Source organism: Leptidea sinapis, chromosome 2 (genome assembly GCF_905404315.1).
Source record: "Leptidea sinapis chromosome 2, ilLepSina1.1, whole genome shotgun sequence".
Classification (NCBI taxonomy): Eukaryota; Metazoa; Arthropoda; class Insecta; order Lepidoptera; family Pieridae; genus Leptidea; species Leptidea sinapis.
Window position 1 is genome coordinate 9,077,707 of NC_066266.1, and position 25,488 is coordinate 9,103,194.

Below are 25,488 nucleotides of genomic sequence, written 5' to 3' on the forward strand. Positions count from 1 at the left end.
ATTAAAATAATGCAAAGTTTTAACACTAAGTAAAACAACAGCATTACCCATGTACAAACTACAATTACTGCAGATAGCTAATTCGTGTTTTAATTACTAAACAAATATTGTAATTGAATTGGACGTTCAACAATCACAGCTACTGACACAAATACAAACACTATTGTTTGTGTATTGCAGAGTGTGAATAAGTCATAGTAACATTTAGTGTTAGCCGGCTAAGTCGCGCCAACGCGTTCGCCGCGTTTGCTTTAAAATTTATTATATAACGAACAGTCGTCGATCGGCGCTCGAGTTCGGACGCAGCCTGCTTTCACCCGTCGCTATTAATTACACATATGTATGTGTTCATTCGCATCTATTTACACAACTGTTTCGACTGCTGAAAGATATAGGTATCGTGCAGTGTACACGTATAGCTGAGCGAAGTCGCTATCTTATCGGAGCACTCATTGATCAGTCATTATTATATTATCGCGAACGGCCCGCCTTATACGGACTGGACTACCTCTTATTGTCCAATTTAAAGTCAACGTGTGATCTTAGTGTACGGACGCGACCGCGATGCTACTGGTGAAGTCATAATGTGCGTCGTACTAAAATAGAAACACAGTGTTTACAGGAAAATAGTATCAATAACATAAGTGTTGTGGTTTGTTATCGAACGGAAATGGCCGCCAAATCACCCACAACGAGTGTGAAGTCACGAGAGATCATCGGTGGCGACCAGTTCAGTCAGCGGCGTGAGGTTTTCGAAAAATACGACACTGTGTTCATGCCGCTACCATCACCCGCGTCGCCTATTCCGACATACAGAGAAGTGGAGCCCATCATCACATCGAACCACGGTAAAACCACTACTAATTTTAAACGAAACACAACTGGATACTCAAGCATGCGTGAATCCAGAAACGACGAACGGAATCACCATGATTTCAGACCACGAAAGTATTCCGATAACTTCACGTCCGATTTGAATAGCAGTGACGATGTCGACTACAGATACAGCACTGTTGAGAGAACCCGACGACTTTCCAAGTTGAGACGAGATTTCCTGAATTCTAATATTCACGAACCGAACGCGAGCCCGTTAGCTCGAAGTGGCGTTCGCGCCTCAATGCCAGCTAATAGTGGCACTGTAAAATACAAGATTGAAAGTCCAAAAATATATAAATTCCCGTTCGCTGAACCGTATTTAACGCCGACGCCCGTGCGACGTGTTATCGTTGACTTAGGTCCTATTGATGATTACAACGGTAAGGAAAATCAGAATCCTGAAGACGAGAATAAGCATCGCAGTTTGCCAAATGATAACGGTTCACCCAAAATCGACCATCAAAAACTTTTTGAAGAGCTAGTCAAGAGATACTCACCACAACGAAAACCTGTCGATTGGACCATACCTCCTACACGTCCAAAGATCGTCGGTTCAGTGCCAAAATCGACATCTAGTGGTGAAAATATTATTGGCCAAAGGGATTCACCTGAAAAAGATGAGGTCTTTGAAAAGAATGAAGAAACTGTTAAATTAGACCAAAACAATTCGCATGAAATTAATCCACATGTAGAAGTATTGCATAACGGGAACGACAAGTCATTAGAATATCAAAGAAAAAACAGTGATGATAAGGATGAAGAACGAGAGGAAACTGACCATGTTCCAGAGCTGTCACCAATAAAAAGACAATTAAGTAATTCATCTAGGGGCGTGCCCATGGATAAAAAGCTAGATTTGACCATGCCAGAGTTAATAGATAAAATGATCGAAGAAGGCGGAAGTACGAACAATAAAAGCACCAACAAAAAGGTTAAAAGAAAAAGAAGTTTCTTAGATAAACTCCTTGGGCGCAATAAGGGTGTTAAAACTCAAAACTAATGTATTAAAGTTTATATTAATGTTATCTTTGCTGAAGATACCATAACTTATCAATTCTTAACGATTGGATACAAAAAATTGACGTCGGTTCTTATCGTTACAGTGTATCGAACAACCGATAGAAGTTTGAATAAGTAACATAATTGTTGGAGTTTAATGGATACGAAGGTCATACATACTTCATAGATTTTATCATAATGCATTTAAAATTTTAATCGTTTATCAAAAAATTACAAAATGACTGGTTCTAGGTGACAGAAAATAAAAATGTATTCAGAGCGTATAGATTTTTATATTTGTAAAAAAAAATTGTAAAACTGTTTTATTTGTGATACGGATATCATACTTTTATATTTTTATTAACGTTCAGTGATAAATTACTGTTATAATATTGTGCTGTCGATAATTCAAACTAAATGAATATTTTTATTAATAAAATAAGTGTTACCAAATTTACACTTTTATTTAATTTACTATATTAATTAATTAGTCGTTATAAAACAAATTAATAGGAACTGGCGAGTAACAAAGTAGGAAATAATCAATGTAGGTAATTTGATTTTGGGAAGTAACTGTGTTAAACGTAATTGTTCAGTAGGTTGCGTTAATTTAATTAAGGTCATTCCACGGTCACTCAATTTAAAACAAGACTTTGGGGAAAATGTTACTAGTCCATACTTACGAGTATCATTATTATTTAAAATATTTACACTCAGTAAATTTTAAAACAATATTATTTAGGTTACTATAACCATGAAATAACACTTAATTACTTACCTATACTTATAGAAAAGAAAACTGTTTATATAGATTAATTATTCTATTGTTCATAAAATTACTGGTTACTTTACTATATATTTCAAACAATTTTATGTAGGTAGGAATTAATAAAATATTTTATATTTAAATGAGACAATCTTTTGTTATTTTCTGTTTATAACAAGTAAGTACCTAGATGCCAACAATATCAGGTACATAAAGAGTTCCTTTTATCAAAGTAATGCTTGCAAATGAAACCTATACGATCATAATTTATTCATTAGTCAACCTTGAAAGAAACAATAGGAATATGTCTGTCTTCCTTACGTAATAATAATACTTGGGTGTAGGGTTGGCAACTTTTTTTAGAAGAAATATAGTTTATCTGATTTCAAAGGCATAAAATATATTATAAAGAGTAGTGGACTTCAAAGAGAGTATCATTTATTTTATACTTTTATAAAAGTATTTTTGGTACTTTTTGCAGCACAGCAATATTTCATGGTTTTTATAGAATTGTGTAAAAATGAGTACCTATTTTAGCATACTCTATTAGTGGTATAGATTATAGAGTACGCATTGTAGGCACATGTCATAGAGTACATTACTCTATTTAGAGTACGACTGGCAACCCTACTTGGGTGTGATTTTTCACTAATTCACGATGTATTCACTATTCATAATTTTTGATAAGTTGTTGCGTAATAGCGATTGTGTTATAAAACAGCAAGTTTTAATAATTATATAATTTTAATTGGCATTTTATGGTAGTCATTAGATATGCATGTGATGAACTTATACTAAATTCCACAGTGATAATCATATGAGTAATAATATTAATTACTTACTACAGTACTTTAAAAAGGAGAAATGGGATTTTGTCTGAACTGGTGTCAAGTGCTCACCACTGCCCATGCTGCGTTTCAAAACTTGAAGATCTTAGCGTGATTGCTAATGATTTTTCGTTGATGATGATCATCAACATCAATCATCAAACAAGACCACAATGAACAAAAATAACGACAATAAAGGCTCATTCACACGAGCGCATTATAAACATCCGTTAAGAGGACTCTATAAGATATTAACCGATAATTGTTATATTTTTTAAAACTTCAAACAAAAATTTAGTTCTATGTACATATTATGAAAAAAAATAAAACTAGGTAGTATTAAACACTAAACACTGAAATAGAATTTTCAAATTTACCTACAATATTTTTTCATGGTGATAAAAAATTCCGAATGTGAGTCACATTTTCATTTCATAAATAGAGCTAGCTATACTCCATAATTATTTCTCAATACTGTCATTGTACAGGGAAATTAATTTTCTAGACATAGCAGGATTACTCGAAAAAAAACAAATTCTAATTATTTTTAATATATAACTGCGCTCGATTGCTCAGTGCCGTGCAATCATCTATGTGGAACGAAATTGCTTTGTTGTTGAGGAAAAATGAGCGTACGTGTTACCTGATGTTAAGTTAAGTGATCACCGCCGCCCACATTCTCTTGCAACACCAGAGGATTCAGAGGAGCATCACCGGAGTTTAAGGAAGGTTTTTTCTTAAAAAAAAATCTACCCAACGCTAGTTATCGCTCAACGCTCTCTATTGAATACCAACAGCTAGGTAAAAGAATCGTGTTTTAAAAGTGTTGAAGTGTGAATTTTAAGTGCAATATTGATCACAGCTCGATAAAAAGCACCGGGATTTAAAGTTGACTTGTAAATAACCATTTGAGTGTCAAAATGTTAAATTTTAACGGGTTTTTTTTACGGAAGTTAATAAAACTCTCGTGTGAGTGAGGCCTAAGGGTGAGATCTACATAACGTACTTAGACTTTCTTCAGACTTTAACTTAGGTGAGATTATCCGTAGCGTAAGCTTTGATTACTTTTTAAATGTCAATTGAGATCTGAAATTACGCTAAGCTTAAGCTAAGACAGCCTAATACAAATGCCAAGTTCGCGTTTTATCACAGCTAAGTTTTACGTGAGACACGTGAGAAAGTCATGAGGTCGCGTGGTCGTAATTTTCGTATATTCTCGCCTTAGATTTTAGGTTGGGGTTGATACCAGCAGCAGGTGGGATTACCACCACCGGACATTACGTTAAAATAGAAAATTTCACCCGCATCATGTTGTCGTCTGGCATTCTACAACCGCACGTTTGGCAAAAAAAAAAGCGCGTCATATCGACCTGGTAAAACAGCCGAACGACGTTCATTCAAGACTTTGATTTTGTATCGAGTTACGAGTAATGCTCCTAAACGGTGAGTTGGTTCAAGCTAAACAAAATACTTTACGTGCTTCTGAAACTCTGTGACACCCAGATATTGTTTTTTAATGGAAGAGGAGGAGAGGATGATCACCGCCGCCCACATTGCAACACCAGAGAATTCACAGGAGCGTTGCCACCTTTTTGGAGTACACTGTACGGGTTCTTTTTGAAGGTACCCATGTCGTATCGTCCTAGAAACACTGCACAAGGAAGCTATTGTGGGAGATATGCAAATAGTGACACTGGGATTGAACAACTAACGGACACCTTATGTAAAGTTAAAACTGTATAAATAGAACATCTTCCCGATAGATCAACAACACACCAGACCAGTGGGGGAGCCTCCCAATCTTAGGTGAGTTATATAGCTATATATAGTTTTTTGCACAGGATGCCGGCTAGATTATGGGTAACACAACGGCGCCTATTTCTGCCGTGAAGCAGTAATGTGCAAGCATTACTGTGCTTCGGTCTGAAGGGCGCCTAGTCAACTAGACCATTTGTATCATACTTAAAACCTCTTGTAACTGATATGTCAACTACGACGTGAATTAAGTAAATCATTATGTGTTGTAAGTTAACACAAAAATCATTTCAAAGGCAAAAAAAGTAGTTATTAGAATTTTGAAAAAAAATCATGTGTTGCAGTGCCACCTCACGGCCAAATAAAACAAAATGTAACACTATTTAATATTTACCTAGTCTGCGTTAAAATGCAATGAATAGAACCATGATGGGGAAGAAACTTTTAGATGTATTAAAATTATCAACCATACAAAAGCACACAGGAACGAAAGACGTATCTATAACCATTAAGAAACTTAAATGGAAGTGGGCAGGGCATACAATCAGAGGACAAAATGGAGTAAAACAGTAATGAATTGGTACACAGGTCACATGAAAAGGGGTAGACCTTTCCAAAGATGGGTGGACCAAATAAGAACTGGCGGGTGGCATAGAAATATATGAAGGAAATTGGAGGAGATCTTTGCCAACAATAGACAAAAAGACAAGGCTGTTGAGGGAGTTTAAATTTTATTTTAAATATAGTTAAATACTTACTAAAAACTTAAAACTTGTCTTAATAAAGGCTTATATTATTATTATTAGTCTGCGTATTTTTTCATTAATATCCGTTAAGAAAAGAACGATAACAATACTAAAATTTCGCCGTCCAGTTTGAGACGGACCAAGAGACTAATGGACACAATGTTGTTTCAAAAAGGTTTCATGGTCACCTATTGCGTCTCTTTCTCACACCTATGTTTTTATGTAAGGATAGGCATCTCACTTTCACACAAGGTTCGTCTATTACGGTAGTATAATAAGTTTATGGTTGATACTGATGAAATGATAGATGCGCTTGCTGTGTATAACGTAATTTATTTACCACCACAACACCGACACGTTAACACAGTACACAGATCGCATGTAGAAGCACAAAAAATCTTTTAATTGTAACAATCTTGTAACAACATAGCAGAAATTAAAAATAACAAAATAAAACAAAATGAATACAAACAACCAAATATTTTTTTTTCATTTTAAAGTTTAAATCAACATTTTATAGAAACTAGAGAAAACAAAATATTTAATCAAATTATTTGTATAAAAACGACAACAATAATTGTTTGAATATTTTTAAACATAATTAAAAATATAACAAAAATAATAAGCATGTAAGTAGGAAATAATCATTATATATATCTGTGCGGTCAAATAGAACGAGCTGGTACTGGGGAACACCCTTCTAGGAGGTGAGAACAGTACTCCATATTATGAAGCTGAATTTGCACCTTATATAGTTGCAGGCGGAGGTTTGTAATGAAGTACTTGTAGATTTTCTCGTAGTGTGAGTCCACTTGTTTATTTAGTATTATTAAATTATGATTGTACAAGGGGTTGGTAATTTAAACGCACATAATAAAACTGTTCGACACGAGCAAACTTCGCACGGCTCCGATCCGTATGGCAATCACGGAAACTGACACGGAGAGTTAAGCTCAAAATATTCCGGTCCAACGCGAAGACCATATTGATGTATGGATGTGAGACGTGGACTTCAACTTCAGGTTTTCGTTAACCGATGCCTTCGAAATATCCTCGGTATTCATTGGCCCGACAAAATTTCCAACGACCATCTTTGGCACGCTGTCATGAAGTCCCAATCGACCAACAAATAAAACGCCACAAACGGAGCTGGATAGGCCACACACTCCGTAGGGATCCCAACCATATGGTTGTTACCTCGGTATATACCGAGACAAGCCCTAGATTGGAACCCTCAAGGAAAACGCAAACGTGGCCGTCCAAAGCAAACCTGGCGGCGGACTGTCATTGAAGAAGCGAAGGACATCGGAAAGACCTGGAGTGAAATTAAAAGAGATGCTCAGGACCGATCGCAATGGAGATGCACTGTGGATGCCCTCTGCCCCAGCTAGGGGATACAAGAATTTAATGAATAAAACTGTTACATCTGTATTTTAAGGTTTCCACACTTAGAATTACAATTATAATTAAAAGACAATTAGGGCAGCGTTACCCCTTACAATTTACAATCAGAAATGTTGAACCCTCGAACTGAGCGCTCTGGCTTATATAGGGCACAACCGTCACAGAAATGATGCTAACAACTGTTAGTTGGCACTACTGTAGTGCCAACTAACTTACACGAATCAAGTTAACCAAAGATATGAATATATTATGCTATTATAGTTATTTCTAAATTATAGTTATAATTATATAAAACAGTACTTATACCGTCAGTAGTTAAATAAATGTTATAATTAATTGGGATGTCTAATCCATCATGATGAAATTATTAATGTCAAAAATGTCAAATGTCTTATGGCAGTTCAACACGTTGGAAGCGCTTATTAACACATCAAGTAATCAATATTGTAGTATTGCTGACATTATATTATAAGTCAGAAATGTTAGCACCAGCTCGATAGCATTCACGTAGTATTTTCTTTGATTAACGCGAGTGTTACACATTTATATGAAACACTTTTAAAGGATTAAAATTATCACGCGTTTTTATCCATTAAAAGTGTTTTATTTAAAAAGCACTCACGTAATGATCGACTTCAATCATCCTCTGCCCTCCACCCCACCGCCACTTCCCACTTATGTCGTCTATTTATTGCGAAGATGTACTATAGTCCGACGACTGCGTGCGCGACCGTCCCACGGGGTGACAGACAGTGGCAGGGAGGGGAAATAGGAAATCAGCGGGTTGCGGGTTACGCACTGACCTGTATAAATACAACTGGACAGATTGTTCCATATTTTTGACAACAATTTTTTTGTGCCTATTTGAAGCGCCACTCGCGAGCGTCCAGAGAACTAATTTTCACGTATAATACAAATGGCTGCGAAGAAACGTACAATACTCTGAAGTATTTTTGCATTCTGAATGAATTTCGTTCGCTCTCCGTGTTGTTTATATTTCAAGAATCAACGTAAGAAAGTATCAATTTTTTTTGTGAATAGTTTCCCACCATCTATGGATGTTTGCTGAGGTTGTCATCACTAGATTTAGTACCGCAGACTCTCGCTACATGGCCAACAGCGCCAAAATGGCGAATATCAAACAGGCATAAAAGCACTTTGACAGCCGCCAGTCCAGTGGTTTATATAGTAGAGGTGAGTGGGGTGATGGCAGTCTCACGCGTTACCCTTCCCCGAAACACCACCCGCTACCCGATGACATCTTTAGTACCCCGTCCCCGTCTGTCACCCCGTTGGACGGTCGCGCACGAAGTTGTGGGACTATAGTTATAAATTTGTCTACTTAAAGAATTAAGATTACCTATGTTTTACATATTTTCATAGTGTATTTTATTTTTTGTACATTATCTAATTAATGAGAATTATTCTAATAATATTATTTAAATATATCAATGATATTGACTACATGGGATTTTTTTATAGTGAAAACTAATCTTTAGGTTTTCAAATGGTTCACAGAATTTTTATAGCCATAATGTTTACATGAGGCTTCTTCTGTCTTGTTTGAACTTAAGCATGTTATAAACACTATATTAAACATTTCTTATTAAAAAAACAAAATTGTGCTATTGCTGTTCAATGTGCATTATGTATTTAAATGTATCACATCAATTCAAGCTAAAATGAAATCCATTTTTTTTTTCCATAAACAACATTTATCAGGACCATACTTTATAGGTCTACTCGTATTATGAAGCATATTTTATTAAAAAAATTCAAACATATACCTACTGTGTTATTATTAATAAACCCGAAGTTCAAGTTCAAAATTTTAAGCCTTTTGTCTTTATCTTACCTTTGTTTGTAATTACATGACAGGGAGAAGTAATTTTAAACTTAGAGAAACTTTTCATTGCATATATGAATAAGACAGATATGGTGTTATTACAAAAAATAATTGTGTTTAATTAATTATCTACACCCATTCTTTAAATTCTCTATTAAAGATTCTGAAACAGTTAGCTTATTACCAACATTAAAACACCCAATGTCATAATAACCATTACATCATCCAAACAAGTGTTGTATTGTTGTACTGAATCATTAATGGATGATATTAGGTTACTACTAGGACGGATGACTGTTTAAATGTTAGCAGTAAGCAACTTGTTTCAGAATCTTTTAAAGGATTCATATTCTGGGTGTAGATTTATAGACTTTAGTCTTGTATGCAACTGTTGATAATTGGTATTAAAACACCCACATTCGTGTTTTAATACCCCTTATTACACAACAGTTGCATAAATAACTATTAAGCAACTTCTAAAAATTGACACTAAACAACAGATACGGATATTTAATATTTAAAACAAGTATTCAACACGTGTTTTGTAATAACACCAATAGCGTTTATCATAAATCAGGGTCTAATCTCCTCACAGCAGCTTCAAGGGAAAACAGATGGTCATCATGAAAATCCGGCACAAGTTGTCGAGTTGCTTCTGCTAAATTGTAGACATATTCTTTATTTGTTCCACTGGGTCCCTCACAGCTGATCACCTGCTTCGCGATTTCCTCAATTGAGGCTGGACCTGTAATTACATTACAAATATTTAAAAAAATACTGGTGTGTCTCAGGACGCCCAATTGAAGTGGAAACTGAAACGACAAAAGTTAAATAGTCACTATTTAATATTGAATTTGTTTAACTTGAGAAATGTTTAGGTTATTACTTCAATATTATGACGTATTTTAATATGATAATGTAAGGAAAGGTTATTTATTATACAATTCTTTAATGTGTACATTAAAATTTTGTATGTTAGCAGTATCATCATTTAATCCTATAAAAGTAACAATTGGTAAGAGTGAAAGAGGAGCCGGCCTACTGTGAGGTAAAGGGAAGCCAGACAGACTGGCACCATAATAAGTTATGTTAGGAAGAGGTTTACCTTCCCATAAGAAGTTAACACTTCAAAATATTTATTTAAACCATCATGGTATTGCTATTCCTTCATATTATCAGTAGTTACATGGCCGTGTTATGATTAAATTAAAAACAAAAGAAGGCAAAAGTTTGAGTCACACTAAAGCACTCCTTTACTAGGTAGTGGGATGTTAATTAGGCCAGCCATATCTCCATTAGCCATTTCCTAGAGATATATATTTATTGATAGTTATTTTTTTAATATACTACATATCATGAGCAATAACACAGAAACAACGGGTGTGTCAAATGCGGGACTGATCTGATCATTTTGCATGCATTCAACAACACTATTAATGATTTAGATAGAGGCTCTATCAAGTCATTCTTATTAATATAATCAGAGATAATTATGAATTAAATAAACATAAATGATGATGCAACTTATGGCAATAATACATAAGTAACTTAGTAAATAATATTTACTCTTGACCTAATATTGATGATGTCATTATGATATAGTGTGCTAAACTAGCATCACTAGATGAAAATGAATTGCTGTTTGTTAGTCTCGCTAAAACTCGAGAATGGCTGGACCGATTTGGCAAATTTTGGTCTTGAATTATTTGTGGAAGTCCAGAGAAGGTTTAAAAGGTGAATAAATATGAAAATGCTCGGAGTTAAATAAAAACGTAACAAAGTTTTTTCCCCGTAAACGTACACAAGCTATATAGTTTATCAGAAAGCTTTTAATTGAGTAACAGACTGTATCATAAATGTGTCTGTCAATATCAAATTGAAACCTTATAAATAGCCTTTATTTTAGGAAATAGCCAGTAGTATTGCAAGTAAGCAACATCATGTGTAATTAATCGAAAATAATAATAAAGTTTCATTCATACCGATCATTTTTTTTATTTGTTTTAATAAAACTTTAACTTTATTTTATACAAAAGTTTAGGTCTTTTATTTATCCATGAAGGCATTACGAAGTCTGCCGGCTCAGCTAGTTGTTAATAAATAAACAATGAATTATTTTTGTATTATAGATTGATGTACAAGTGTTGTGTTTTGATAGAGAACTACAGAACTATAAACAATAAAAGTCACACTGTAACAAAGAGAACTTTAAAAAAAAGCAGAGATAGCATGAAAATATGGCAACATGTTACTAAAGGTAATGGAAGTGCAAATCATACTGACACAACAAGATGAGCACTAGAGGGTGCTAGGGGATTGGGAGGGGGCCTCACATTCCAGAGAGGTCTAGAGATAGATAGATAGTTAGTTAGTTATTTTCATAGTATTATGTCCTATGGTATATTGTTATGGGGCAGTGCGGCTGATATTAATACTATCTTTGTGCTACAGAAGAGGGCTATTCGCGCGATTTATAACATAGGTCCTAAAGAATCATTAAGAGAAATATTTAAAGAAATAAACATTTTGACTGTTGCTTCTCAATACATTTTTGATAATGTTTTGTATGTTCATAAGCACATTGAGGAATTTTCTAGAAACTGTGACATTCATAATGTTAACATGAGGAACAAACATAAACTTGTTATGCCTACTACTCGGTTGGGTCGCGTTAGTGAGTCTTTTGTTGGGCGATGTATATGCTTCTACAATATGATCCCAGAAAATGTACAAAACAAATGTGTTACAAAATTTAAAATAATTGTTAAAAAACGTTTGTGTGGGAAAGGTTATTATAGCATAAACGATTTTCTTAATGACACCACGGACTGGGATTAAAGCGAACACCCTCAGGCTCTTTAATTATTAATGTTTATTGTACGATATTACAATGTAATCCGTATTTTATATAAAAAAAAAGTTTGAATGGGTGGTAGATTTTGACATTCAATAAGTGATTATAAATCCTATTTTGAATAAAAATATTTGAATTTGATATTATGGCTGTGTAGAAGTTAGCAATTTATTTATTTCAACTTTACCTACTTATGTTTAAAAAAATATAGTAGTATATACACTTATTGGACCACTCACCAGCATATGATTCGTTTTCTTCCTTAGCTACATAAATGATAATTTCATATGGCTTAATATTGTTATCATTTGGATGGAACATAACAGTTATTTTTGAATATCCATTTTTTTCTCGAAAATCTAGGTGATTTGTTACTTCTTCAACATCATTGTTGTAGATTTTATATGCTACTCCCCACACTCTTGCATGATGGTCTTTACAAGGAATTAATGTAACAACTCTCCCTGGCTGGAAGAAACAGAGAAAAGTGAATTCATTATAATATAATATTGTTAACTATAACGTTGAAAAATTATAGTATCTAACCTTGTTTGGAACCCCTCTGTGGTCAATACTGTGCTGATAAAACCTTCGATGGTATCCTTTGATAAAGCCAGTTATCTTAAGTTCATATTTAAAATCCACTTTCCATATTAACGATCCATAACCGAATACCCACATAGCCCTTGCAAAAATAAACATTAAAGTTTAAACACCATGGTAGAATGTAATTTTTCAAATGTAACATGCCAACAATGACGTTGGAACGTCATTGCATTTGCATGCCAATCAAAACAATTTCTTATTTGTACTGACACTTATTTACATAATGCCGGTTTTTTTTTATGGAATAGGAGGACAAACGAGCGTACGGGTCACCTGGTGTTAAGTGATCACCGCAGCCCACGTTCTACTGCAACACCAGAGGAATTACAGGAGCGTTGCCGGCCTTTAAGGAAGGTTTACGCGCTTTTTTTGAAGGTACCCATGTCGTATCGTCCCGGAAACAGCGCACAAGGAAGTTCATTCCAAAGCTTTGTAGTACGTGGAAGAAAGCTCCTTGTAAACCGCACTGTGGAGGACCGCCATACATCCAGATGGTGGGGATGATATCCTATTGTCATTTCACTATTTTTCATTTACGTAATTTTTTTTCGTATTTCCTTGACAATGTCATGACCTTCTAGGTGCTGACTTCAATGAGTCAGGGACTATGCTTTTTAAATAAGAATGCCGAAATAAACGCGTTAGCACCAGTGCCAACTCAGGAGCACACGTTTTAGGCACGATTAGAGAAATGCCATCCAGCCCGCTCGACTTCCTGACGTCCAACGAAAACAGAGCTCGCCGAACAGTGGTCTGTCTGAACTATACTTCAGGCATAGAGCTCTGACACCGCGGGATGGTCGGAGGTGTTCTGTTGTCGTCAAGAGTCGAGTTGGAGGCAAAAAGAGCGCACAGAAGATCGGCTTTCTTTATGCCGCAAGGGCCAGGGTGTTATTCCTCATGTGCAACGGTGCAAGGATGGCTGGTTGAAGTTATCAAAAGTAGCTCTCAACTGGAAAGCTGCTCGCCAAATTTGAAAACAAACCTTGCCCATGAGATGATCCGTTTCTGCGTTGCCACTATGGGACCTGTAGACAATCGCATAGTGCGGACGCGGTCCTCAAAAACTTCCCGGAGCCAGAGAGTAGACAGGTCTCTACCCTCAAAATTGCCGAGACGGTGACAGCAGATATCCTCCCTAACGTACACACATTCCCCGGAATGAGGCAAAAAATAATGCTCAATTTTGTACCCGGGGTACGTTAAATATGACATATCCCTAGGTCGAGATATTTGCGTCTCCGTAAGGAAACAGAAGGCCGGCTGCACCGTCTCAAGGTGGTGCTGGATGGCGTTTAAATTGGAGTGGATTCCCCTGCTATTGCAAAAGTCCACATTATGCATGTAGCGGGGTGCCGTGATATAACTGCCTCGTTTGTCCTCAAACACTCGCTGTTCTGTGCCCTCCCCAGAATACGACAGGCAGCCCGAGCGAGAATGCTCGGGGAGGGATTCTCCGACCCTGATAGAGCCGGTACGACCCTGGGATGAAATCTCTGCATCACTGTCATATATTGGTGAAGGGGGGTCGGCCTCCGATCCTCGACTCTAACCTATGCGAAACATAGCGGCACTAGACCGGTACTTCACGCCGGTATTCTGAGCGAGTGTGGTAATTAATCCTGGAAAAAGCTCTTAGTCGCCATGTACGACACCCTTGGGCCAGATATTTTTCTGTAACAAACAGTAGAGGTCTAATTGTACCAATTAATAGCCAGGTACACAAAAATTTTACTAATACCAAGCGTATGGAGAGTATTAAGAATTGCATTTGGCTCCATACCTAGTTTGCGTAATGCAATCACACCGTTTCGGTTCTCTATATCACCCCACTCAATTTTAATATTGCAAAATATTCTTGAGAAATCTCAAAGAACAACATATAAAAATGACACATACCAAATTCAAATGTAATATTTTGTTAATTTTTAATTGTAACAGTTTTCATGGCCGGACTAAGTATATCGTTATCTTGCAACCCATAGCACAGGCTATGCCTAATTTGGGGCAAGATAATTTGTGTAAAAGTGTATCAATATAATTATTATTATTTAGGTCTCAGGCTTTAGTTTTTTAATAAATCTTCACGTTGTAGCTAGGTAGAGACTTCGCTAATGAACCCACCTCCATTTAGAGCGTTTGGAGTGTAAATAAAACAACTCCTTGAATAGCATGAGGAATATATAATTTATTTCAGAAACACGATATACACTGGCCTGCAAAAGTAAGTATCACACTTTTCAAATTTTTTTTTTCTTAACTATGGAAGGTACAGATTTGAGATTAAAAACGTTTTGTTGCAAATTTTATAGGCTTTAATTCTTAGAAACTAAAATTATACATTAGTAACATTTTTAACTTAACAAAGATAAAACAATGAAAATAGACATTTTTAGTTTAGTGTAAAAAAATTCAACTAAAATGTATTACATGTTATTTAATTTTTAATAACTGGTATTGCCTCCTCGAGCTCTGATTACGGTTTCGGAGCCGATGTTGGGGACTATTCTCCCATCCTTCTACCAGGGCCTGCTTTAGTGCCCTGAAGGTAGTAGGTGGTGGTCTGCGATTTTTGACTAGCCTCCCAAGCTCATCCCAGGCGTGTTCAATCGGGTTGAGATCAGGACTTCTTGATGGCCAAGCCATCACGCTCATACCGACCTCCTGAATATACTCTTGTACGATATGAGCCGTGTGTGGCCGGTCATTATCATGCATCAGCATCGATCCATCACCCATATTTGCTAAATACGGCCCTGCATACTCATTGAGAATCTCTTGAGCATATCTTTGCCCAGTGAGGATGCCATTTTCTATGGCTACTAGTTCTGTGCGACCTTCTGAAGATATGCCAGCCCATACATGTACACTGCCTCCACCGTATTGGACTCTTTCTGAGATGCAGGCTTGAAGGTATCGCTCACCAGGTCGCCAGTACACACTTCGCCTTCCATCAGAAGTGTAAAGGGAGAATCAAGACTCATCTGCAAACAAAATTCTTGACCATTCTTCTTCATCCCACTGCATGTGTTCACGGGCGTATCGCAGTCTCGCTACTCGATGCTGTCTCTCGAGTTTTGGGCCACTCGCTCGTCTTCGGGGTTTCAAATTTGCTTCAGCAAGTCTTCTTCTCACTGTACTGTCACTAACGTAGTCCCTCCGGGTCTGAAGTAGCTGTTGCTGGATTTCAACTGCATTTTGGTGGCGATTTCTTAACACAGTGGAAATAATATAACGATCTTCTCGGGCACTGGTACACCTGGGTCTGCCATTATAAGGTCTCCTCAGATGGTGTCCAGTCTCTTCGTACCTTCGCTTTACCTTCTGGACCGTTCGTACCGTCACACCCACCATTCTTGCAGTGCGACGCATACTGATGCCTAGTTCCTGAAAAGCCATGATCCTAGCACATTCTTCAACTGAAAGAGGCATGATAAATAAATGTTATGTGCTTTTTAGCATAAATTTTTAAAACAAGACCCATCGATCTTGAAAAAAATTTAAAACAGAAAGAAAAATGTGAATGGTAATATTGTAATTCGGAAACGTCCACTTTGAAAAAGCAATGATTTTGTTTTTGAAGATTTTTTTCAGCCAATTCTTAAAAGAAGGTTACCGACTATAAAGTTTTTATGTACAAAATTAAATTCTCTTTGGAGTCCGTTTTATTTCAAAAGTATATCTTGTGAACTTAAAACCTTATCCTAATTTTAAAAGTGTGATACGTACTTTTGAAGGCCAGTGTATATACAAAATCCTTAAAACTAGTTATCCAATTTCAATTGTTATTAAAAAATATTTACAACTTTAGAAATTACACACTAATACTAAAGCTTACATTTTGACCAATAGTTAAACGTTTCATTCAATTAGAATTGAGAATAATATAATGTGTTCTATCTCGCTCTAAAACTATTGCTATCAGAAGTAAGCCGGCCAGCGAGCGCTTGCCATAAACTTGCGTCGATGCTCGATCGACGGGTGTCATTGACCACTCACTGCTGTGGCTCATTGATTAAAATTGAATGAATAGGAAACTACGCACTTTAGATAGGTTGTGTAACGCGGAGCATATGACTGGTCATCTGCAGTCTTCGAGAGAACGTGACGATGCTTGTACTTCTACTGAGAAGACTACGGGTGATCTGCATGATTCCATGACTTGATGTACAGCATTATTAAATGGTTCTTATCAGAGCTAATATTACGGTATACAAAATGATATGTTCTTTTAAGAACGAATCGTTCGGCATACGCTATTACAGCTAATATGCACGATTTAAATATCTACGATCTATAATTCTACGAAGGTATTATGTTAAAGGTTAGATGTTAGACATTGATATTATTTGATGTTATTTGTTGTAGGTGGTACAGCAACAGATCCATAAACATTAAAAAAATCTATGTATGTTATTTCTAATCAACATTTAATTTAAGGCTTTCGTCATTTTGAACTACCTACTTTCTTAGCAACTTATATTAATAAATAAAATAGTATCAGAATAATGGAACATTTATTTTGATTAGAGATATTATAAGTTATGATTTATATATATCCAAAAGTATTGCTTTATGAACATACTATTTCAGATTTTGGTGGGTGAATAAAGATTATTATAAGATAGTTACATAGCGGCTTTCATATTTCTTAGCTCTGGTGAGTTAAAGTCAGAGTTATTCTTAAATAACATTCCGAACATTAAAGCGTGCTTTCATAAAATTACTCTCGATTATAAACAATTAGATAGCACTTTATCAAACAGTAGTTATGTAATAATATAACAGTCTAAAAATCGCAAGTAAAGTTAAAAATAATAAACGCAAACGGCTAGCTGCAATGAAAGAAGATGTTTGTCTTTGTTTACAAACGTGTGACGTCATAGTAAAATTAACCAATCACAACCGTTTACAATCATGTCGTTCAAACTCAAAATAAATAATTTTATTTTGCCAGAAATACTCAATATTTTTTATGTTTATTATTGCGATTCACTTTTAAAGTCCATTATCTACGCCGATGGTAATAAATAAGTAATTATTTTGCATACCGTCCAATAGCATATTCATAATACACCCAACCTTATTGATAGCTTTTATAACTATATACGAATACCTATATTACACCAAATACATTTCAAAACAATAAATTCACAAAATATATACTAATCGCCGACCGTTGACATGACAGCTCTTTGCTTATTTGTCCCAATGTAAACAATAAAATGGGTTACGCAATAGAGATGCAAGATTAATCCCGTTCTCTCCCAGCCTAAGTTGAATAATGTTTGTCCTTTCTATTTGTAATGAAGTTACCGACGCTACTTCTGCACTCTGTAGAGTGTAGCGTTAATATTCTGTAGCTAGAGCCTAGGAGTCAGGTCTATTGTTATTCTGTGGAGTAAGTGAAGTAAATAGATATATTCCATGGAGGATTTATAGTGTAAATACGACGCAATAATTCTTTGCATAGACTATAGAGTATAAATCGATTATATCTTTATTTATAAGTTGATGATGTGAATTTTCTAGACTTAACGTGGTGTATTGTTTATTGTGGAATATTGGTGTAAATCTAGATATAGTCGCGGATAAAGTAAATTTATAAAATCTGATAAGGAAATACACATCAATATGATGCAATCGAGTATGAGCGCACAGCAGAGCCCTGGTAACATGCAACCTGTGGATAGAGAAAAGATATATACCTGGATTTTAGAGCTTTGCCATCCAGACACTCGTGAAAATGCTCTTTTAGAACTGAGCAAAAAACGAGAGGTTGTGCCAGATTTAGCTCCCATGCTGTGGCATAGTTTCGGATCCATGGCCGCCTTATTGCAAGAAATCACGAACATTTACGTGGCAATGATTCCTCCAACATTAACAGCACATCAAAGCAATAGAGTTTGTAATGCACTTGCTTTGATGCAGTGTGTTGCATCCCATCCCGAGACTAGAACCCCATTTTTACAAGCGCATGTCCCACTGTTTCTTTATCCGTTTCTGCATACTGTCTCTAAAACGCGACCATTTGAATATTTACGTTTAACTAGTCTGGGCGTTATTGGAGCGCTTGTTAAAACAGATGAACAAGAAGTGATAACATTTCTCCTAACAACAGAAATTATACCTCTGTGTTTACGCATCATGGAAAATGGCTCAGAACTTTCTAAAACCGTAGCTACATTTATATTACAGAAGATATTACTTGATGACAGTGGCTTATCTTATATTTGCCAAACCTATGACAGATTCTCTCATGTGGCTATGATTTTGGGAAAAATGGTTTTATCATTAGCAAAAGAGCCATCGGCAAGACTTCTGAAACATGTAGTGAGGTGCTATTTGCGTTTGTCTGATAACCCACGAGCCAGAGAAGCCTTACGACAATGTCTACCCGATCAGTTAAGAGATGCAACATTCAGTGCCTGCTTACAAGAAGACAACTCAACTAAGCACTGGCTGGCTCAGTTGATCAAGAATCTTGAAGCTCAACCTCCCCCAGCAAGCCCAGCACAACCTAGCATGTGAGAGTCGGCTGTGCCAAGTTATGCCTTATACAACATGTTCCACAAGTGGTGAAACCAGTAAAATTTCTAATTTAACAGCTCAGATGCATGTAATGTAAAATGTAATACTTTATGGGGAGTTAATTAATTATTCACATACAGCCTTTTAATACATTTATATTGGTTATGCGTTGCATGCATTCATTAATCTTTATTTTACTTATAAAGGAGGATGGCGAGAATGGACCCACATAATTTAAAAATTAAGGAAGTATAGTACAATTAATTATAAACTTAAGTTTATATGATATTTATACAAAAATTATTATGCTATGATATGGGAGTCTAAAGAAATAAATTATCATAATTTATTAAAAAATAACTCATCTTACACTATCGGAACGTTTTGCGCAATTGACATCTTTTTGACATGACAATCATTTTTTATAAGGATGTTCCGACACCATCAAATTGTCTATACCTACTCAAATCAGTAATTCAGTAGTAATTCAAAATAAGATACAATAAGATTATTATAGTATCTTTTAGGAGACAGTAATTTTAATTTTTTTGACATGACAGTCATTTTTTATAAGGATGTTCCGACACAATCAAACTGTCTATACCTACTCAAATCAGTAATTCAAAATAAGATCCAATAAGATTATTATTGTAAGTATCTTTAAAAGATTTGATACCTTTTACTTTCATGTATATCTTTTTTCTCCCACTTTTTAAGACTTACTTATGATTTGCTTTTTTCTTAGTTTTATAACATTCTACAATTATTAATAAGTTTCCATGATGATGCCGCTTCTTTCAGTGGGTCCCATAATACATGCATTCTCGCTGTCCTCCTTTAGAATGTGAATCATATAATATAAATACTAGGTTAACATTAATAAAATTTGTTATTATTATCTAAATCACCTTATAAATCAATATATTTTTATGACTGTGGTAATACATAAGGTTGTTAGTATAGAAACTATCTGTATAACATTATTATGAAATAATGATTCTATTGTTATTGTCTTAAAATTATGTAAGGTAGGATTAAGTTTAGTGATATTTTTATGCTTACTGCTCTTATGGCTCTTCAAACAATATTAGGTTTATACCCTTGACAATAGAACTATGCATGGAAAAACTAAAGCATCCAATCTAAAACTATCAATAGGTTTTACATAACTTATCCAATTGTATAATTTTCAATATAGCAGTCCCAAATAAATTATAACATACGAATAATAATAAGACTTGGTTTTATTTTATTTTCAATTATAAATACTTCTTAACACTAAAACTTTTTGTAGGGTTAGTTTTAAAATTCCAGATATAGTATATACACATAGGATCACCCTTTGATCCTAATGTCACGAAGCTGGGTTTACCCCATTGAAAGTAAGTACATGAATTTGCAGACTTGGGTTCAAATAAAGTTTAACTAAATCCAAGAATGCCAACACAATCCACAAATGCTTTTGTTGTTATGAACTCTGAATACAGAACAAATCAGAAGAAGTGTTCAATCACATTTCTACACATTGTGTCCAAAAAAAGCTCTGCCGATGCCTCACTCTCCGCTCTGGGCTAACAACACTATATACATTACCACTCTTAATATTTTTAAAAATATGCTACTTACAAATGAAATTTAACCCTGAAAACTGACAGCTGTAACTAGTTGTAAACAGTATGCAGGTTTTTCCATTGCTACTCGACAATTTAACAAACTACGCCATTGTGGCGTATTTAAAACTGCCCCACTATTGAGCACATTGACAGTTCTAGTTTCTCTATTCCAAGGGTATGAATAAAATTTTATGAACATTTGTAAGCTATGTTATCTTTATAGGTACAAAACCAGATGAAATACAAATTTTGTGTGCTGATGTAACAAGACTATTCAAATAAATTTTTTGATTTATAAATAATTGTTTTAATTCATTATTTAAAAATCTGGCCCTCGTGTTGGGAAATGTGACACATTCCACTTTCTCCCTCTGAATAAATATAGTTGCTCCATATGACTGGGAGGTTCTCTATCAGTAAACTGATTGACTTTTTGTTGTGAACTTAATGCGTTATAATTTTTACAGCACTGCCGATGGTCAGATGAAGTAGGTAAATGGAAATTTAGATCAGGCTTCATTTTATAGTTACTAGGTGGTTTTAAGATGCTATTAATTTTTTCTAAAATCTGTGTGCCACGGCTTGCTGTTTCTATACATTGTACTGATGCTTTATCTTTATTGAAGTTTTTTGTGCTTATGGTTTGCATAATCTTGGAGCTACCTATAGGTTTTACCTTTTTAAGTCCACATTTACAAAGTGGTTGATTATCTTTTCTACGCACCATTGTCACACAGTAGTTATCACATCTTAGTGGTCCAGAAATTATTGTATTTATAGCATTATCAACAAATTCTCTTTTTAATTTATATTCTGAGGATTTTAAGGTTTTAATAGAAGGTTTCTTCTCTGTAGGTGTGATTTTATTAATAACTTTCTTTTTTACCACTGTTATGGATCTTGATGGTCTTCCATCATTTCGCATAACAGTTGAGCTTTTTGAAGACTTCTTAAATGTATTTGATTTAGCATTTAAGGTTGTCGAGTCTTTCAACATTGGTTCAACCAAATCATGGCAAAGCTTTTGCGCTATTGTTGGCACATGCGATTTTTTTCTTGGATCCATTTATATTTACATATACATTAAGATGAAAGATGTTGAAACCTCATAATTATTTTAATTCAATTTGTAGTCACATTTTGAAAATAATGGTAACAATTAATTGAATTTTGTAGCCAAAATACAACTCTAAAATCTTAATTAATGAATGATGATGTGTGATGACAATGTGTTGGCAATGATGATTGATTTTTGTAAATTTATTAATTGAGAACATTCTTTTTTGGCAACGAGACCACAACCTCAAACAACAATTCAATAAAATACATATTATTAATTTTTTTATGTACTTAGATGGAAAAAAGTTGTTATATAGGTATGCCAAATTAATTACTACTAATGAATAATGCAATTCAGATTTTTAGTGGACTTAGTAACGTTATCTCTTATTACGAATAAGAACTAATACTATGTAGTCTGCGACGTGTATTTAAACCATGGTTATTGGATTTTGGATCCTTGTCCAGTAAGATGAAAAAAAAGTAGTGATGTGCCGCTGCAAACTTTAACATCTATCGCTATCGAGCATCGATTATTGCCCCACACATTTTTGCAGCGAAGCTTTTAGACTTAAAATGAAGTTCGGACGCGGGCTCTAAATCTTATTGTATATTACACAATATATGTATATACCAAAACGTACAGATTTATAAAATTATTTATTTTAAAAACGATGTATTTTTGAATACCCAAAGTTGCCATTTATTTATCATTATAATATCTTAGTGTTACCCGTATCTCTTTACCACGCGTTTTAGCGTTATAGTGTTAGCTGGAAAAGTAATTAATTAATATTAAGTAAAAATTGCTCCTTAAGAAACCTAGGTTTTGTTGCCACGTCAAAATTAATTATTTCAAAATTCCTACCTAGATATATCGCATGCGTGAACGGTATGAAAGTTGTAAGTTAATTTATTATGTCAAAAACGAGTACAAGAAGATCATCCATTTATTTATTTATATATTTTAAGAGTGGGTTTGATTTTCTTATCTTCGGTTTGTTTATATTAATCTCTGTATTAGATGGGCTTTAAAAAAAATCATTCTTCAATTTCGATTGCTCACATATATTTTTTTTAATAATGTTAAATTAACAATTAAGTAATGTTGTTAAAAAACCACGCAGTAAAATATACCACTGTTGTAACAAGTTATAATAATTAACGTTTTAAGTAAACAATTTTAACGGCTCGCAAGGCGACTGTCAAGATCGAGCGAGGTGAAAGTACTATATGAGCTTGAACAGAACCATTATGAAATTTCTTTAGGCGCATGAGGGTAATTTTTCTAAGGATGAAACGCAATAACATTCTTTATTTATAATTAGGGTCACAGCAGCGTTTTTGTCGAAGAAGAGGAAGAAAGCGATTGAGACAGATCGAGAAAGAGTGAGAAAGGCCGAAAGTAGCATGAAGCACATAGCCCATGGAGCGAGAGTAGGGAGCAAGCGAGTGAGAAAGATCAAAAGAGAGAGAGAGGGAGATAGAGCGAACGTCGCATCATGCACAGTCAGCTGACTATTATTGTTAACACAGTTAAACAGAATTGGTCATATGCTCTATCATTATAGTGCTCGGAGCTCTTGCTTTCGTTTGTTTGGCTGAAAACACTAATTGATTGCAATTTGAATTAAGTTACATATATTACATTTGACGTAAAAAAAGGTAAGTTTTAATTATAAACTTGCGTAAAGTAAACAAGGTTTATGGTTGTAATGCAACTTGGCATTTTCATCACAGTGTCTCTTTCAAGTATTAACAATCAAGAAAATGTAACCTTCCAAAATACACAAGCTAAGCTTATTTTTTATTGTTTTATTACCACACAGATGACGAGGAGGTGCTGCTTACTAGAATGTAACTCCAACTATTATGACAAGACTGTAAAGATGGTAGGTATAATTTTTACTTTTTCAATTCCAAAAAATAAATAATTACGAAGAAAGTGGTTAAAGGTGATATTTCGTAAAAGATCTACCCTTTCTGACTCCTCTGTGGTGTACATTTGTACTTTCGTGAGAGTAAAATGGTGAAAACACAAAGTTACTTCAGTGGGTGTTATCAATGCACCTTTAGACCGTTTGTAATTGATGGTGCTGTGCTGTGATTTTTCTTTTGCCCTTATACTTAAGCAAACCTAACCTGACCACTTAGTGCCAGTGAAATAGGCGACTAAAAAAGCTCACACAGGAGTTTCATCAAAATTGGTTTTGTCATTTCGCAGATTACCTAGAATAAACTAATAAGATATTGAAACAATTTTATTAATTTGTATACTACTGGTTCAACTACCATTAATATTATTCTTTAAGATTTTAACTTTATCTTTAATATTTTTTATTAACCTTTCTTTTATAAGTATCCATCCATACTCTGTGCTATTTAGGTACATAAATTTTTACACACAAAATATTTTATTTGTATAGGTACCTATTATCTGTTTTTGAATTATTGCAGGAATCTTCTGTTAGCGTAGCAGTAATAAAATAATAGACCCACAAAGAAAGCTTCGATCTATCTATCGATATATATTATATCTACCGATAATTATATCGATAGATATAATATATATCCACATTTTGTATATAAGGGTATTAACCCTGCTTAGATAGATAAATATATCATCATCATCTGCCAGAAGACGTCCACTGCTGAACAAAGGCCTCCCCCAAAGACTTCCAAGACGATCGGTCCTGCGCTGCCCTCAACGTATTCCGGCGATAATAATACAAGAATACGAATAACTAAATATTTTTGTTTTTTCCATATAAAGCGAATGAAAACTACAAGTTACTACCTATAACCGAAACATCAATATAATTTAATTCTATACATGTATAAGACGTTAAAAAGTTTAAAAAATTTAATATTATTCGTTTTCGTACGAGAAAGTAAATGGAAACAAAATCTTTTATGCTCACTGTACATAGCACAAACGACATTTGAGCCAGGTGTGATATTGATTCGCCCGAATAGTTTTAAGACTTTTATGTGATTGTTGAACACGGTATATAGTTTAAGTGTAAAATGTGTTATATGTATGGGACTGAATATTAAATAATACAACCAATAAGTGTAAAAATAAATTCTTATTGCTTAAATTTCGTTTTATAAATTAAAATGTATCTTTTGCATTTTTTCTAGTATAGTATAGTATAGGAAATAAAGGCATTTTCCCTATAATCCATACATTCAATTTTAATATTACATAATGTGATAGTATGCTTGTTTGTCCTTTCATGCCAAAATTTTAAGTTTATGTGAGTTTTGTATGAAGGCAGTCAGAGGGATCTCGGTTCAAGAGCTACATTTATTCCCAATAACATGTTTCTTTTTTTCTTATATACACATTTTATTATTTATCGATATTTTGATGATTTTAAAGAGCCCAGCACTACCTTATTGGAATAAAAAGCGCCTACATATGGATTTGAATTGAAATTCATTGCCGCATGTCGTCTCATTTTATGGCACTAATGCTGGCGCGCACTCCATGCTTTCTACATAATGCTCCGAGTCTCCGAGAATAAAAGAGACAAAGTGTACCTACGTGCTGCTTTCATCTTTTTTGACATTTGTCAGTGTGACAGTTCTGAATTGTGATCA

The 25,488-nt window shown here is 34.6% G+C and overlaps 3 protein-coding genes across 3 annotated transcripts; 2 read left to right on the forward strand and 1 right to left on the reverse strand.

Moving 5' to 3' along the window:
- The first annotated feature begins 206 nt into the window (after nt 1–206).
- On the forward strand, nt 207–2,328 carry LOC126976169 (uncharacterized). The gene has a single exon (XM_050824404.1). It carries the CDS (start codon nt 671–673, stop codon nt 1,874–1,876), a length of 1,206 nt encoding a protein of 401 aa, XP_050680361.1. The 5' UTR covers nt 207–670; the 3' UTR covers nt 1,877–2,328.
- Nucleotides 2,329–9,714: 7,386 nt separating this feature from the next.
- On the reverse strand, nt 9,715–12,841 carry LOC126976603 (putative glutathione-specific gamma-glutamylcyclotransferase 2). Its single transcript, XM_050825021.1, has 3 exons — nt 12,620–12,841; nt 12,313–12,541; nt 9,715–9,964 (listed from the first exon to the last, which is right to left on the reverse strand). The coding sequence occupies exons 1-3, from the start codon at nt 12,773–12,775 to the stop codon at nt 9,786–9,788; spliced, it is 564 nt and encodes a 187-aa protein (XP_050680978.1). The 5' UTR covers nt 12,776–12,841; the 3' UTR covers nt 9,715–9,785.
- A 5,275-nt stretch (nt 12,842–18,116) lies between these two features.
- On the forward strand, nt 18,117–21,125 carry LOC126976426 (CCR4-NOT transcription complex subunit 9). Its single transcript, XM_050824757.1, has one exon. The coding sequence runs from the start codon at nt 18,314–18,316 to the stop codon at nt 19,208–19,210; it is 897 nt and encodes a 298-aa protein (XP_050680714.1). The 5' UTR covers nt 18,117–18,313; the 3' UTR covers nt 19,211–21,125.
- Nucleotides 21,126–25,488: the final 4,363 nt, after the last annotated feature.

Bases quoted from the DNA above. Each gene is read 5' to 3' on its own strand.
- LOC126976603 (XM_050825021.1), bottom strand. From the start codon at position 12,775: ATGTTTATTTTTGCAAGGGCTATGTGGGTATTCGGTTATGGATCGTTA. The intron at 12,542-12,619 runs GTTAGATACTAT...TGTTTCTTCCAG, and splicing joins ACAGAGGGGTTCCAAACAAG to CCAGGGAGAGTTGTTACATT. The intron at 9,965-12,312 runs GTGAGTGGTCCA...ATGTAATTACAG, and splicing joins AGAAAACGAATCATATGCTG to GTCCAGCCTCAATTGAGGAA.
- LOC126976426 (XM_050824757.1), top strand. From the start codon at position 18,314: ATGATGCAATCGAGTATGAGCGCACAGCAGAGCCCTGGTAACATGCAA.
- LOC126976169 (XM_050824404.1), top strand. From the start codon at position 671: ATGGCCGCCAAATCACCCACAACGAGTGTGAAGTCACGAGAGATCATC.